This window comes from Rhinolophus ferrumequinum, chromosome 11 (assembly GCF_004115265.2).
Source record: "Rhinolophus ferrumequinum isolate MPI-CBG mRhiFer1 chromosome 11, mRhiFer1_v1.p, whole genome shotgun sequence".
Classification (NCBI taxonomy): domain Eukaryota; kingdom Metazoa; phylum Chordata; class Mammalia; order Chiroptera; family Rhinolophidae; genus Rhinolophus; species Rhinolophus ferrumequinum.
The window spans coordinates 38,974,170-38,991,225 of NC_046294.1; the positions used below are offsets into that span (position 1 = coordinate 38,974,170).

Here is a 17,056-nt window from a genome sequence, read left to right on the forward strand (position 1 = left end):
GCAGGGCAGGGGCAGGGCCTGTTGGTTGGTACTTACACATTGAGAGGCTGCCAGGCTGGCCACTGAGCTTTGGCTTTGATGACCGTGAGGACCTCATCACTCTGCAAAAGAGGACCACAGATATTCAGTGAGGAAAGCAGGGCTCATGGGAACAAGGGGGCTTTGACATGGTGACACTGTCCAGCCCTACTCACTTACCTGCGATTGAGGCTCTACCTGCCCAGGTGTGGGAGCCATCACACCCCAGGGTAGGGGACCCTTAGAGTCTCGGCAATCCCAAAAGGTGGGGCTGAGTGTCCAGTGTGCCTGGTGTGTGCTGGACATCAGTGGGTCCATGGAGCCACACCACTGGTTTCCAGCTCAGCCTGTCCCTTCCACACTGGAGCCAGGCTCTGACTTGGATTCTGCCTGGATGTCCAGACTTCCATCTGTGTCCAGCATGGAGGAGGCAGGTGGTGTGCTCTGTGTCCAGGCACCAACTGGGGCTATTCCAGGCCACACTCCAACAGGAGCTGCAATGAACCCAACATCTAACCCGATGACTGTCAGCTCCGAGGTCTCTTGTGCTGTTGAGACCCCGGCACAGGTCAGACTCCCTTGGATGTGGAGGCCAGAACGAAGCTGGGGCCCACTCCCCTGTGCCACTCATGGTATTCTGCTCTATTTTGCTTTAGACCGAGTGTAGAGCACCCTTAACATGTGGGGACCGAGAATAATTTTTTTGAGGAAGAATTTGACAATTAACATTTTGAAGGAAAGCATGAAGTCATCATTGTGGGGGGAAAAACCAGAACTTTGTTGCTCTTGCCAAACTTTGAGGTTTATTTGGGTTCCTATTTTGAATTACACATTGGGGTGTGGGGTATCATACTCTTTTCAAGGCTCCAAATTGGTCCAAATTGGGCTTTGGCTGGGGACATTGCCCAGAGGGGATTCAGCTGGTCCTGGATCCATTTCCCCTCCCCCTGACCTCAGCCCAGCAGGGCTCAGACACCACCGTCCACGATGCATGGAAAAGGCCAGCATGTCACCAGCCAAGAGGGAAGAGCTTTGCTGCTGACTGAACAAGCTCTGAGTTCTAGGAGGGCAGAAACCTGTTCGGCTGGCTCACAGCTCTACTCCAGTCCCTCGAGCCATGCCTGGCAGTTAGGTACTTAGAACATTTGGGATGAATTGACGGGCTTCTCCTTAGTTGGGTACCTTGCCCAGCAAATCCCACAGCCCCGAGGAAACTAGCAAGAAGGAGGTCTGAGGTGTCTCCAAAGATTCTAAAAGGGCTTCTGGTCCACAGCCCCTTGTCTGCAGCCCGGGCAACGGGTTGTTGGGTGGTGGGCCATTGAAAGGAAGGGCGCTCAGCCAGATCCAGTTTGCCCTGCATGCCTGCAGATGGTCCTAGTGGGGTGAAGGGCAGAAGTGAGGCCCACAGGGACAAGCCACAGAGGCACCCCTCAGGGATGCTCACAGCCTCTTCCTAAGCGCAGGCTTCCCTGGGGGTTCCTGCTCAGATGAAAGAATTCTGGATGCACAAGACACCCCACATTCACATGTCTGCAGGGACAGCATTTCCAAGTCCCAACTAAGTGGTTCACATTTTTCATGAGACTTTTTTTTTTTCGTTTTTCTTTTTGGAGCACGTCCCCCTCACTCATTCCTAATAAATATCTCTGGAACGACTGAGAGAAGCCGCTTACCACGAAGTCACATTTGAGACATAACCTATCTCCTGACGCCAGCACTGAGTCTCCCATGACCTGGGTTTCCTATGGTCATCTTACACGTCGCGTGCTCCTCACTCAGCTCTTCCTCTGACCTCGGAGTCCTCCTCCTTCTCCAGCAGGTCCCGTCTGGGTTAAAGGCACGTCCAGCAGCTGCCTGAGCCAGACGCTGGCGTCACGAGCATTCTCCCATCTCCAGGCCCCTCACAGTGCTCAGGCCTCCAAGCGCCACCGACTTCACAGCCTTCACGTCTCCTACATCCTCCTGCAGTCTCCCCCCTGGTTTCCGTATCTCCTGTATCTTCTTGCTTTCCCCCAGCTCACTCTCCACATGGCTGCAAATCCGACCATATCCATTCCTTGCCGAAATCCTTCAGCGGCTCCCCACAATTTCCACGATCATGTCTTAATACCTGGCATACTTTTAAAACTTTTAATTCCACAACATTACAGGCTTATTGTGGACAAATTCAGCATCACAGAAGCATACAAGTAAAAGTTGAGCACCTTCCACTTTGGCAACTACCTGCCTTCTGCCTTCTTCTCCGGAACGCTACAGCTTGGTGTGAATCATTCCAGACCTCCGACAATGCATATGCAACTACGTATGTGGGCGTACATTAGACACAGCTTTTCCCACAAACATAGCTTCACACAGAATCGCTTATTCTGTACCATGATTTTTACATTTTTTCCTTGATATCGTATCATGGGAAACTTTCCATGTCAGTATTTACAGCATCCGAGCTCTCCTTTTGTTGATTTTTGAAAGGTTGGAGATCTTCAAATTATGGTTAGCCAGGTCAAGACTACTAAAAAAGAAATCCAAGAAATTAGATTCTGTCTGATGACCATCATTTTGCCATTGAAGAAATGCTTCACTAAAAAGAAAAAACGTCAGTGCGGGTAGAGTTAAGGTAGCTACTGTATTAGCGGGCCCTGCAGACACACCTTGCGTTACATTTAAGTCCCAACTAACGACATACTGATTTTGTTTTTGCAGTATAAAACTCAACAAAAATTGTTTGGGCCCTTTGTTAGTATTTATGTATGGTGATGAAATTCCGTCTGTATTTCTTAGAGCTATGGAGGCTCCAGGGATGGTGGGTCCACGTGTGCGGGCATTAGAACAGCTTGTTGCTGTAATTTGTTTCATCTAGTGGTTCTACACCATCTGCAGAATCAACTGCTTATTGTCTCTTGTTTGTGATCATTCATGTTATCCAGTGAAATAAGAAAACAGGAGCATTCTGTAAAATTAATCTAGCGAGCTAAATATTTTTGTTGACCTCAAAATTCTCTGATAGAATCTAAGTTCTACAGGATTGGAGAGTGTCTGGCTTGTTTGTGGCTATATCCAAGTGCTGTGGATGGTCAGGAAGTTTTTGAAAAAAGACAAAACTACATCATTTAAAAAAAAAATTTTTTTTTTTTTGGTATATATGTAGAATTCCATAGCATGGATGTTCTCTAGTTGTTTTAACCACCATTATTAGTACATATTTACTTGTTTCCATAAGTGATGCCACGATGAACGTTTGTGTATGTATTTCTTTGTTTACAAACCCAAGGGTTCCCGTGTCATAGATTCCAAGGAATGATTAGAATATGAAGCAAATTTAAATTTTTGGTAGGGCCTAGTAATTTATCCTCCACATGTCTGCACCAATTTACCCTCTAACAAGAATGTATTAGAGGTGCCCATGTCTGCACAGCTTTGGACATACTGGATACCGTCAATCTTGTTAGTATTTACTAATCCAGCAGGCAGGAAAGTAGTGTGGTTGAGAGCGCCAGCTCTAGCATCATACCTGAGTTCACATTCTAGTTGCACCTACGTCCTCTGACAAATCTGTTGACCTCTCTCAGCTTTCTCATCTGTGAAATGGGGTTAAAAAGCCTACGTACTGCATGGGATTGTTAGGTGGACTAAATGACGTAATTCATGTAATGTACTAATACAGTGCCTATCTCAGCATAAATATTAGCTACTATTTTTATTCTTACTTACATTTAGGCCGAGCTGGAATTAGCATCGATTTGTATTACTTGAGTACAGAAAGTGGGGCACACAGTTGCATCTACAAACCCACAGAGCCTCAGGAGAACTGAGAAACTCAGGGAGCCAATGATGGGAGGTTACTGGAGCTGGGTGAGCCTTAGATGGGGCCGCTGGGGCAGGAAGCAGTTTAGATTCTGAAGAATGGACGACTTACGTTCAGAGCAAGCAATCCAAACTTCAGACTTAAATGGAAGGCCATTTGAACAAGTCTCCAAGGCACAGAGAGGATCTTTCAACAACGCTTAGAGCACTGATACATCTCCCACAGGACCTTTTTCAAACAAAGTGTTTCAGGGCATTCTCAGTTCGTGCCTCGTTTGGATGATGTCAGCACTGTGCCAATTAAAATTTTAAAAATGAAAGAAACTACGGGTCACTCATGTCCATCTTCACAGGGATGAGTTCTTTCATTCTGCTTTTGGTAAACATATTGGGAAGACGTGACAGTTGCCCTCAGACTTCAAAGTTGCTCCTACCAAATGGGAATCGCACAGCCCCAAACATGTCACAGGCTGAGGTCAGATCCAGAGGAAGGAGGGTTTGTGTGGAGAGGAAACAGGCCTGGGACTGGTTAGAGGCAGAAATCACATCGTATCAGGAGATGCCACGTCTGAGCAGAGCAGAGAGTAAGAATGTGAGGCTTGGGTTCGGGCTGGGGGCTGGTGTTTTAACCAAGCGTACCCCACACTGACCCTCCCAAGCCCCCCAGAACTACACTCAATGTGGGAGCGCTCCGGGCGTCTCAGCCATGCCCATGGCAAAAGGCCAGAGTCTGCCATCTCCGCCCTGCCTTGCTCCTCTCCTCCTCCGTCTGCCCCGTCCCGGATGCTGACCTTTTGCTTTCATCACCCAGTCCTGAACCATGCCTGTTCATCATCCGAAGGCACCCTTTGCTCAGAGACACACTGAGGCAAAGCTCTCCACCATAGCATGTCCTGCCTCGGACCTGAGGCTTGGAGTCAGCCCAGCCAACTTGCCGCTTCCCCGCAGGAAGAGAAACGGGATGCAGTCCAGAATCAGAGAGGGAAAAGAATGCAAAGGGGTAGAAACAACAATGACAGTAACAATGCTGATGTATTGTTTTTATGTGCTAGGCACCTTGCTAATTACCTTATACTTAGCATCTCAGTTAGTTCTTACAACACAAGGTAAGTATATACTTTTTCACCTTCAGAAACACATTTATTTAGCCAAACTAGTTACAGTTAGTCAATGGTAGAGCTGGAGTTTAAACCCCAGTCTGACTCCGGAGACCACGCCCTGTGAACCCAGGCAGAGGGGGGCTAGGAGGGAGAATAAATAAGCTGACCATTCTCTCGAAAGATCGGGCCCCTCCCCCCAGCCTGTTTCTCTGCTCCCCGGGAGGGCCTGTCTGAACCTACTCTGAGTGCTGAATGTTGCAGCTACACTTGGAAAATTATCCGACAGTGTTCACAATACCGTTAACGTGAATGCTGTCCTGAGAACTGGTTTTGATGAGGAGGGGAGAGCACAGGGTCCTTGAGCTGAAGAGGAACCATCTGCTACTAAAGAGGGGGACCCAACGCCACTAAATGCACATGCAGTGACACACGTGAATGCACACGGACACCCTGGCCCCAGCGTGCATTTCTGTGCATTCATCAGCTGGTTTCTTGTGAAAACCTTTGGGGAGAAGGTTGATCTCATTTTGCAGAAGAAGAAACTGAGGTTCAGAGAAGTCACATAACTTGGTGAAGACCACCCAGAAACCAAGATTCCAATACAGATGTGTCTGACTCTAAAATTCAAACTCTTCCCAATTTTCCTGACTACTCTTCGTCTCCATCTCCCTCTCACCCCTCTCCCATTTTGCTTGTATTTTCAGCAAGAGCATAGCTGCCCCTGGCTGACAGTTTTCTCCAAGGAGCCCTTGCTTTGAGATGCATGTCACCAGGTTTCCTCTGGGAGGGCAGTGTCCTGCATTTTGCATTAAGACCCCAATGAGCAGTGTTTGACCCTACTGTTTGCTTCTACCTTTTCCCTGAATCTTCACTTACCACCCATAAGAGATAGCAATCCTGATGGCTTCCACCTCTGAAGGGAAGTGGAACGTCCTGGGCATGAGCAGCAGGAAATGAGCCATTCTATTTGGTGATAATGGAGCTCTAAGCACCTTTAAAATCAACTGTGCCCAACAGTCCCTCCCATCATTTCAACAGGCTCTGGGTTTATTGGGTTATAAACAAAAACAGACAACTCAGACCTGGTACTGCTCTATAGTTTGCCCATGATCTCGTGTGGTCTGCACCGCAGCCCTCTGAGATAAGCAGGTGAATGGTCCCATTTCTCAGATGAAGTAACTGAGGCTCACCTCTGTCCTCTGAAACTGCTCTGGTCAAGGTCACCACTGAGCTCTCCATTACCAATGGTCAGTGCCCAGCTGTTAGCTTCCAGGACCCCTCAGCAGCACTTGATACAGCTGGCCACTCCCTCTGCATTGCACTTTCTACCTGGCTCTGGAACTTGTTGCCTCTTCATTTTCTTCTCATCTCATTGGCCATCCCTTCTCAGTCCCCTTTGCTGACCCCTCTTCCAAACATTCTCAGTCCCCTTTGCTGACCTTCCTCCAAACATTAAAGTGCCCTGGGCTCAAGCCTCTGGTCCTCTGCTCTTTTCTATCCACACAGCCTTGGTGAATTCATCGTGTCCCAGGCCTTAAAATCCTAACTAAATGTACACTGATGACTAATCAAGTTGAATCTTCTGCCTCAGCCTCGCCTCTGGACTCCAGACTTGTGTATCAACTGTCTAACATTTTTGTCTGGATGCCCAATTGACATCTGAAACGCAACCTGTCTGAACTCAAACTCCTGATCTTTCCCTCCCCAAACCTGACTTCTCCCTTTCCCCTCCCATGACATGGCAAAGCATCCTTCCAGGTTCTCATCCTCGATACTTCTTTCTTTCATACTTCTCATCCATCAGCACATCCTGTCAACTCCACTTCCCAATGCACTTATGAGCCAACCACTTTTTGTCACTTGTCCTGCCACCATCATCACTCACCTAAATTATTGCAATTGCCACCTGGCTAGTCTCTCTGCCTCCTTCCTCACCCTCGTCCAGTCTCTCCTTCACACAGCAGCCATATGGTGCCTCTGGTCAAAACGCTCCAATGGCTTCACATCTCAGAGCAAATGAGGACCTAACCATGATGCCCATGGCCTTTCATGGTCTTCCCTGTCCACCCTCATCTCTTACTACGCTTCCCCTTGCTCACTGTGTTTCAGCCATCCTGGATGTCTTCCTTTACCTCAGACGTGCCGGGGACACTCAGCACCTGCTGTTCCCTGTGCAGGAATGCTGTCCTCCCAGATCTCAGAGCACTCAGTGCTTCGCCTCCTACGCTGTTTGCTCCCATGGCGCCCTCTCAGTGAAGCGTTTGCTGACCACACTATTCAAAGTAGCCATTCCCTGCCCCCTCCCCCACCAGGCACACCCCCTTCACTTTATATGATGATCATTTCTCCGTAACATCTGTCACAGTCTAATATACTGTGCATTTTGCTTATTTACTTTTTATCGTCTCTCTCCCCCAGCTGAATAGGGGCTCCATGAGTACAAGGGTCTGTTTTGCTCCCTGCGGCACGCTGTGTTCAGAAGCGTGCTTGGAACATGCTCAGTCTATATGTGTCGAATGAATGAGAGGCTGTGGTGAGGACAGAGTGATATCCTCTGAGCGCCAGCCCTCCATGGGCCGCGCGTGGAGACGGAGCTGTGTGAAATGACACGAACAAACCCGGGCATTGAGCTGGTGGGCACTGGCGCAGCAGGAGGAGAGCATCAGAAAACTGCTAGCACCGGCAGGTAGCAGCAGGAGGGGTACGGGACAGCACACAGAGGCCACTCTAGGAACCGTGGTCAGAGCTCACAGGTTCTGAGTCCGCCTCAGTCGACACTCCAGAAACCTGGGTTGGCAGTTTATAAGTGCCCATAGCACGCCTTGTCCCCTAGGAAGCAGCTGCCATGGCAAGCTGCTGTCTGATCAGCTACTTCAAAGTCCGAGAAGGGATCTGAAGCCCATTCACGGATCCAGGAGAAGACGCTGTAGCTGCACATGTGAAAACCGCTTGGCATTTCTGAAGCCGGAGAGGAAGGGCCCATCCGAGCCACCTGGGCCCGATCCAATGCCCCTCCACCCACATCTGTCTGTGGCTGGCAGGTGGAAAGCTCCCACGGGCCTCACCCCGTGACCTGAGAGACAGGGCCATCCTTCTGTGCCTCTATCAGCCACAGGCATCCATTTAGCTCATCCTTTGGTGACCGAAGCGCCAATCCTGGCTTTAACCTCATTTTCTGGATTTTCATCGTGTCCTTCATAATGTTCACGAAAGCCTGCTTCTCCTCTGAGTCCAGCAGGGAGCTGAACAGGTCAATGGGGCATGTCTGTCTCTCCCAGCCTGCCAGCTCCTCAGGACCTAATCTTCCTCGGCCCTCGTCCCACCCCCTTTCGCTATCTCCGGCAATTAGCAAGATATTAGTGCCAAGGCCAGAGCAGAGAAGTAAAATAGAGGCCAGGCCAGGCCAGATTCTGACCTCACACAGGAGAGAGCATGCTAAGCAGGAGCTGTCTGCTTTCAAACCGGCCGGGGCTGCACAGAAACCCAGCTGGAGCCTGGAGCGGGAAGATGAGCTGGGCCAGGTCTGGCTGAAGGGGTCTGTGAGGCAACCTGTAAGGGCAGCACCCCAACCCTGCCCGTCGCCGGTGGTATTAAACGCACAACATTCGACACCCCTCGCCCTTCTTCCCTGTCTCCCCTTCCTCCCCTTCCTCGAGGACAGCTCCTGTCAGGTCCTGAAAGCCAGTGTTAGAGCAGGGGCTGGACTGTGTCCGCCTGTCCCCAGCACCAGCCTGGCTTGGGGCAGGTATGCAGGGAATGATTAAGGGACGAATGAGGGATTAGTTAATTAAACACTGAATTAATGACAAGCTAGAGGAAGCCTCTGGCCTTTGCTGCCCTCCCAGGGGGTCTTAGGGACACTCCCTGTGAGGGCTGTGGGCCCAGGATGCTGCTGAAGTGTTGGCGGCAAGCGTGCTACGATGTGATTTAGGTGTTTACAGGATTCTGCTGACAGCTGTGGGAGAGTAAGCTATGGAGGACAAAGGGGAGGCGGGAGACCAGCCAGGTGACACTGGACCAGGGGAGAGCAATGCAGGGGGTGAGAAAATGTCGGACGCAAGACATTGTTTTAAAGGGAGAAGCAACAAGACCTATGATGAATTGGAGATGGGGTGTCAAACAAAGAGGGGTCAAGGATGATTCCAAGGGGGAGATATCATGTAGGCAGTTGGAGCTATGAGGCTAGAGATGTAAATGTGAAAGTCATCAGCATATAGGTGGTAGCTAAAGCCACAGGACATAGTACTTGGGGAGTGAGTGGAGACAGAGAAGAGGGTGGGAAGAGCCAAAGAGCCCAAGATGGCACAGCCAGAGAGGCAGGAGGACAGTGGGACCTGCCTCCAGGTCCTCTTCACAGCCCTGGGTTACTCCCACTGACTTCCTACTGCCCCCACTATTCCCCGACTGTCTCCACTACCCCGTCCTATCCTCACTGTTCCCTGCAATCCCCACTGTCCTCCTACTGTCCCACTGTCCCCCTGATGTCCCTGCTGTTCTCTGCTATCTCCACTGTCCCCTGGCTCCCTGCTGTCTATACTGCCCCACTGCTGCCAGCCCTGCAACTTGCTCACTGCTGCCACCACTGCCCTGCCGGTCACTGCTGAAAGTGCAATTGAAGCAGGTGTAAGAAAGACAAGATGGCGAGGCCATGTAGCCAGCAAGCCCAGACAGCTCTTTTTGAGGGGTCAGCCGTGTCGGGAGTTGAGACAATTGGCAGCAGCAGGAAGGACATGTTATTATTTTTTAGAAGGTAAGTGACATTAGGGTAAGTTTTTACGTGGAAGAGTGTAATCCAATACAGAAAGAGAAATTGTTATTGCAGGGGAGAGAGAAAGAGTCCTTGAAAAGATGAGAAGAGGTGAGGTCCAGACCCGAGATGGAGGGGTGGTGTTCCAGCCAGTGCAAGACGATGGAAGAGGAAAGCAGAGAATGGTAACCAGACACCCATGATGACTGGCATTGCTGGGGGCCGGTGGCCAGGATTCAGCCATTCATTCAGCAAATACCTGACTGAGGCCCTGTTCAGTGCCTGGCTCTGCTCTGAGTGCTCGAGGCAGAGCCCTGAACAAAACAGACACCAGTTCCTGCCCTCATGGAGCTGTTGTTCCACAGTGAGCAGGCAGCCACAAACAGATGAGCACTTACAGTGTGTCAGACTTTGGCTCTCTGCAGAAAATAATGCAGGTGAGGGCAAGAGGGAGGCCAGGGCGGGACAGGGAGGGCTATTGCAATTTCAAACAGCGTGGTGGAGGAAGGCTTCACGGATAGAGGGACTTCAGTATTGTAAGGTAGAGGTGCTAATACATATGAAAAGGACCGAGAAAAAACTCTACCAAGATGAAAATACGTGTATAGCTGACATACTAAAATAAGGTCTTAAAAAAGTAGCATAACTATATTACAGGAAGTTGAGAGAGAGAGAGAGAGAGAGAGAGAGAGAGAGAGAGAGAGAGAGGCAAAAAGACCCATAATCCTGTCATTATTATCCAGCAGCTATCATCAATTTGTATATTCATTTGTATTGATTCTGAAGCTGGAGAGGAAGGGCCCATCCGAGTCACCTGGGCCTGACCCAATGCCCCTCCATCCGTGTATATCTTTGTCACATAGTTTCTCTCTCACTCTCGCTCTCGCTCTCTCTCTGTTCTGTATCTCTACCATTTCCTTGCACAATGGTAGTTAGATTATACAAATATTATACAAACTGATATATCTTACTTTATCATTTAATATATCTTATATATAATATCATTTATAATATACTTCCTTTAATGATGAGCCCAAAGATCGTACAGTGTTGTAAAAAAAAAGATACAAAAGTATATATGTGTGTTTTTTACATTGCTATACAGTCTTTGGGTTCATCTTTTTAAAAAGAGTTATACAGGTTTCCCCCGCTATCTAAAAGCAGAGCCTTCCTACGAAACCTTTCCTAAGCCGAAATGGCGTAAAGCGAAAAAGGAATTGCTAACAGATACACAAAATACATGGAGATAAAGCACCAGTGCTCACACAGGACAAAGCTCTGGCTGCTTGATGCTGTGTGTCGTTCTGGGGGAAGGAGCACAGCCGTGCCACTCTCTGTCCGGGGTGCAGGCTGCTTCTCTATCTGCTCACTGTGAAACAAACGCTGAACGCTATTCTCGCCTTTTGTCTTTTTTCATAAAAGTGAAAATCTTCAGATTTCTTTCGATTAGCAAAAACAGGTACCAATGTGAATCTTCCACAAAAGTGAAGGGGCCACTTCAACTTTCGAAAAGCGGGGGATGCCTGCATCACTAATGAGATTATCTCTAAAATATACGAAATGACAAAGCAAGACAGAACAGTTCATGTAATAATCTATTTGTATAATAATCTAGCTACTACGGTGCAAAGAAGTGATAGGGCTAAAAATGTGTGTGTGTGTGTGTGTGTGTGTGTGTGTGTGTGTCCTTCACTGTGTATGCAAAAGTTAAGGGCAAATTTCTAGATGAGATGGGCTCAGAGCCAAAGCAGAGAGTAGGGAGAAGGGGCAGAAAAACCAGTGCAAGTGTGGAACTGATAAGGCATCTATCTGCTGGCTTCTTTACTTGACAGTTTTCAAGCCTCTAGGCTTTGTTGGGCTTTATTATCTTTAAAATAAAAGCAGTTTCAAAAGGAAATGAGAATTCATTTGTGAACCAAGATCTCCCTCTTCTCTCTTTCTTCACAAGAAACTTCCGACTCAGGTATCATACTGTCAGCCTGCTTTGCTGGGTCCTTAGATATAATAACATTTCACTTCATCATCTCCCTTCATCCACTGATTTCCAGAAAAAGCTTTCAAATTATTAAGTAATGAAGCTTCAAATGACCTGGATGGGGGAGAAATAAGCATGCCTTAAGGTGCTCAGCACGTTAGCATCAAATAAGGTTCTGAAATGCTGCTTTCTTAAATGGTGCTATTTAAATGCAAAGGAACAACTTGATAAGCTGTAAAAGCTTAACCCTTCTCATTCCTGAGACCCCCATATACTTCTAGAGATTACCATAGGGAAGTTATGTGTTGTCAGCTGACACTCAAAGGGTGTCCCTATCATCAGGAATTTAAGATCACACACACACACACACACACACACACACACACACACTAGCCTGCTAGGCTTCCCATGGTAACAGAGGGTCCCCTGACTGTGAAAACCCCATTTTAGTTTAGTTATCAGGGTGGTATCACGGAGCAGGAGTTAAAGAGCTGTGTAGTGGAATAAGGCGACTGAAGTTCAAATCTTGGCTCAGCCACTTAGGTGCTGTGTAAATTTGAGGAAGTCGCTCATCCTCTCTAATTGGATTCTTCATGTGTGAAACACATATATTGAGCTCCTTCTACGGGTCAGAGACTGTACTGGGCATGGGGCATGGACAATGGACAAGGTGACACAGTCCCTGCTCTTGCGGGGAATGTCCTCTAGTGGGTTAATAATATGTGAGGATTGATTGAGATAATATAAGTCAAGGGCCAGGTGAACATAATGAATAGGGTAACTATGACCACTTAGATATACTCGCACCTCCCTGACCCCCTGCTTTCTCTGTGACCCCCCACTTCTGCTGACATAGACCTTTCAGCCTAAATCGCCTACATTACCTGTCACGGCCAGGCTGGTTCAAGGCTGTGTGCCTCTTTGCCTGGAATGCTCTTATTCCTTTCCTCTCTAGTAACTCCTCTGAAAAGCTGCCTCCTTCTCCTTCTCCTTCTCCTTCTCCTTCTTCTCCTCCTTCTTTTCCTCTCCTCCTCCTCCTTTCTCCTCCGTCGAATAGAAATTTATATACAGTTTTCCCACTTATCCTCTGAGTATATGTCCCAAGACCCCCAGTGGATGCCTGAAACCACGAATAGTACCAACCGAACCGTATGTGTACTATGTTTTCCCCGTATATACGTTCTATGATAAAAGTTAACTTATGACTTAGGCACAGTAAGACATTAGCACAATAACTAATAATAAAATAGAACAGTTACAACAATATACTGTAATAAAAGTTATGTGAATGTGGTGTCTCTTATTGTACTGAACTCATCTTTTCAATGAAAGGAAGCACTTTATGGTTTCTTTTTAGCATATCAGAATTCCCAGCATTGCTACTGCTATTGCGGTTTGGGGCCATTATTAAGTAAAAATAAGAGTTATTTGAACACAGACATTGTGAAACCATGATTGTAGATCTGATTACCTAAATGGATAGTACCATGTTTCCCTGAAAATAAGATCTAACCGGAAAATAAGCCCTAGCATGATTTTTCAGGATGACCTCCCTTGAACATAAGCCCTAATGCGTCTTCTGGAGCAAAAATTAATATAAGACCTGGTCTTATTTTTGGGGAAACACGGTAACTGACTAGCTGGGGCGCATATACAGCAGGTACACTGTACAAAGGGATGATTCACATCGCAGGAGGGATGGAGTGGGATGGCATGAGATTTTATGACGCTACTGAGAGCGGCGCACAATATAAAACTGATGAATTGTTTATTTCCGGAATTTTCTATTTAATATTTTCACACGGGGGTTGACGGCGGGTAACTGAAAGCACGGAAAGTGAAACAATGATAAGGTGGCACTACCGAGTTTAAGGTGTACAACGCGATTGTTTTGCTATACAGATACATAGAGAGACGATTGGTACAATCAAGCTCATTAACATATTCATCTCTTCACATAGTTAATTGTGTGTGTGTGTGTGTGTGTGTGTGTGTGTGTGTGTGTGAAGAACACCTGATACTTACTCTCTCTGCAAATTTCCGGTGTACAGTATAGTATTATGAACTACAGTCATCATGCTGTACGCGGATATCCGATCTCCAAACTCGTTCATCCTGCATAACTGCAGCTTTGTACCCTTTGCCCAACATCTCCCCATTTCCCCACCTCCTGCGCCTGGGAATGCCCTCTTGTTGTCCCCAGACTCTCGAACCATGCTTTTCCATATCTCAATCATGTGCCACTATTATTTGTTCACTTTTGTGTCTTTCCTACCAGAAGGTATCTAGCAAAGCACCTGTATCACAGTAGGTGCTTGATCAATATATTGAATGAACGTTCAAGAAATGAGTTTCCATTCCCAAATGTTACATGTGAATTAGGAGAGCATCTGGAAATTATTATTACTGCCACCCAAAGAAGCCTTTGTAGAACTTTGTGATTTTCATGCCACGGAGATATCACAGGTTAATGTTGTAAATCACAGCAGAGGTAACCAGACGCCTCCTAACATTCTTTCTCAGAGTAAGGTCCGAGGAACCTAGGTCTTTGCGAATATATTGTTAGGGTTCAGTTCTCTACGGGAATTTAAACATTTCATATTTTTATAATAATTAAGAAAAGTCAAAGTATATTATGGATGTCTCAGGTATCTTATAATCAAGCACCACCAGGCAATTTCTGAGGGTGGGATGCATTTGCATTTCTATCCCATTGCTGCTCTGCACAACTTTATTGTGGGCCAGTGTGCGGGCCCTGTGATACCCTGCCCAGATCACTCTTCAGCTGCGGGGAAGGAGGCCAAAAGGCAGCCTTCATCGGTCAGTGCTTTCTGGGGATTGCGTTGACTGGATGAAACTGCCTGCTTCCAGGGGCACAAAGGTTGGCCCCATTCCCCCAAGTCAGGACAACTCAGAAGAGCCACTCCCCACCCAGTGGGTTGGCAGGAGCCTACCTCAGGCCTGCAACCCAGCTCAACCTCTCCCTCTGCCTGTTTCTGCTTCCACCGCTTCCCTTCCACAAGTGTGGTTCCCCAGAGCATTCCCTGATAACTTCCTGCAGCTTAATCTTGACAGTCTGCTGCCCAGAGAACCCAGCTGCTACAGTTGGTAGAAAAAAAAATAAAAGAGTCAGAGTTAACAAATCAATTCTCACCAGGTAAAGCCGGAATGACAGGTGTCACGTCGGTGGTTGGGTGAGTAGTGGGAGAGGTAAGTTAGGCCCAAGGGCCCTGGTGCACAGGTTCACCAAACGTCAAAGGACCTGGCTCAGGGAAGTCAACGTTGCTTATAGATTGTGAGCAGCCATTTAATTTCAGCAACACAGCATCACCCACCACATTAAAATAATGCTTCCAATTAGCATTTTAAAAGATTTTAGTTTTGTGCTATTATTATCATCGTTATTTTGCTTTTATAGTCATAGGAGAGCTATAAGCATAAGGAGTTAATATCAAGTTATCTTGCCACATATTTAAAGAGTAATATGATGAAAATACGTATAACAATCCTGGGGGTTTGTGAGCTTGTACATGCCCTTTAAAAGACATCCATACATTATTCAAGTTTGGGAATTATCCAATTTTGCAACAGCATGGTATTAAGAGCTTGGGTTTTGGAAACTCTGTGGCTTAACTGTGCAATCTTGGATATGTTACTTAACTCTCTGAGCTTTGATTTTTTCATCAGTGAAATGGGGATAATTATATCTACATTACAGGCTCATTGCAAGATAGAATGAGCTATAAGTGAATGTAGAAGGCTTGCACAGTTCCTGACACATAATAAGTGCTTAATATATGGGAGCAGGCAGTTTACTAACAGTAAAGAATGCACCTGTCTTCAAGCCCTTTCCAACCTGGAAAAACTCTGGGGTCTGTTTCCATTCCTGAAAGACAGTAGAAGGATCAGGTTTCCAGTAAGTTACTTCCAACAGGAGTCAGAGTTAAATTTTCTTTAAAGCTAGCAAACTAGCAAACACTAATGCCCCAGGACCCTCAAAAGTGAAAGGTTAAAAACAGAAAACTGAGAAGGGCTGTGACCTCAATTTAAATTCAGAGAATTTTATATTTAAGGACCACTCAATAGATGAAGTAAGTGTTCCTGTGGTAGGCTGAGTAATGGTCCCCAAAGATATCCACGTTCTAATTCCTGAAACCTGTGGATGTGACCCCAAGGATTCTGCAGGTGCAATAAGGATCTTGAGATGGGGAGATGATCCTGGATTATCTGGGTGGGCCCTAAAGATGCGTCCTTATTAGAGGGAAGCACAGGGAAATTTGTCTGTAGGAGATGAGAAAGCAATGTGAGGAGGGAAGCAGAGATTGGGAAGATGTGACCACAAAGCAAGGAATGTCACCAGCCACTGATAATCTGGAAGAGGCAAAAAGCACCTGGAGCTCGGCCAGAACCTTGATGTCAGCCCTGGAAGACTCACTTTGGACTTCTGACCTCCAGAACCGTAGAAGAATAAAGTGTATTGTCTTAAGCCACTAAGTCTATGGTTAATTTGTTCTAACAGCAATAGGAACTAATATGATTCCTATGGGCCCGATTGCCCTTTCAGTTAGTGAGTTTAGTGAATATAAAATAACGAAGACCAGTCATTAGAAGGGAGAATGGAAGGGGCATAGAGTCTGAAGAGCTGATCTGAATCCTGGTCTTTTCACTTTCTAGCTGTGTGACCTCAGGCCTGTCAGTCAGCTTTTCTGAGCCTCACTTTCTTCCTCTCGAAAATGGGACTAAAGTTAACTCATGAGGTTGCTGTGAGGATTCAACGTTGGAAAACCTTATGAACCATACAACTATGTAAACGATTTCCATTATTATTATAATGATTACTTTTAAAAATAATCCAAATTGAAGATTGCAATGAACATGCCACCTCTTAGGAAGATGGCCTAATGAAGCATAAAATATATATCTAAGGAGACTTCATGCTGGATTTGGGCGTGCTGACTGAATGTTTTGGAGTACGGTCCTGAAAAATCTGTTCTAGAAAAATCTAGACTCTATCTAGTTCCTGCTAAACTTTACTAAACTGACCTGCAATTCCTTACTTTTACAACCCAGGCCGAGTGTAGAGATATTGTTGTCACTTGGGTTTCTCTCTGATGAGATGGTTTATTTTCCTTAGGAAGAGAATATCAGTAATCCAATCATCTCTAACTATTGGGCAATTTTCCTGCACTTGAAGATTCCTGAAGTATAAATCATGGAAATAATCCATGCTTGAAGCTATAACAATAAAAACGACTATGATTTTTCAAATGCAAGACTGTTCACATATCTCCAGTTTATCTTCATTGGCACAGCAAATAGCCTAGAAGTTTGAAGTTGGAGCCTATCAACATTTTTTTTTCCTTTTTGTAATTCAATTGAGCTTTTCCTTGCTCAGGTGGTAAGGAAAGAATTACT

General features: G+C 46.5%; 1 protein-coding gene across 1 annotated transcript in view; it reads right to left on the minus strand.

Moving 5' to 3' along the window:
• Positions 1 to 17,056, minus strand: part of SPON1 (spondin 1) — a 243,942-nt gene that overhangs the window by 23,260 nt on the left and 203,626 nt on the right. Inside the window, exon 7 of the mRNA XM_033119673.1 lies at positions 37 to 101. Coding sequence (XP_032975564.1) covers positions 37 to 101 — 65 coding nt within the window. The remainder of the gene's footprint in view (positions 1 to 36; positions 102 to 17,056) is intronic.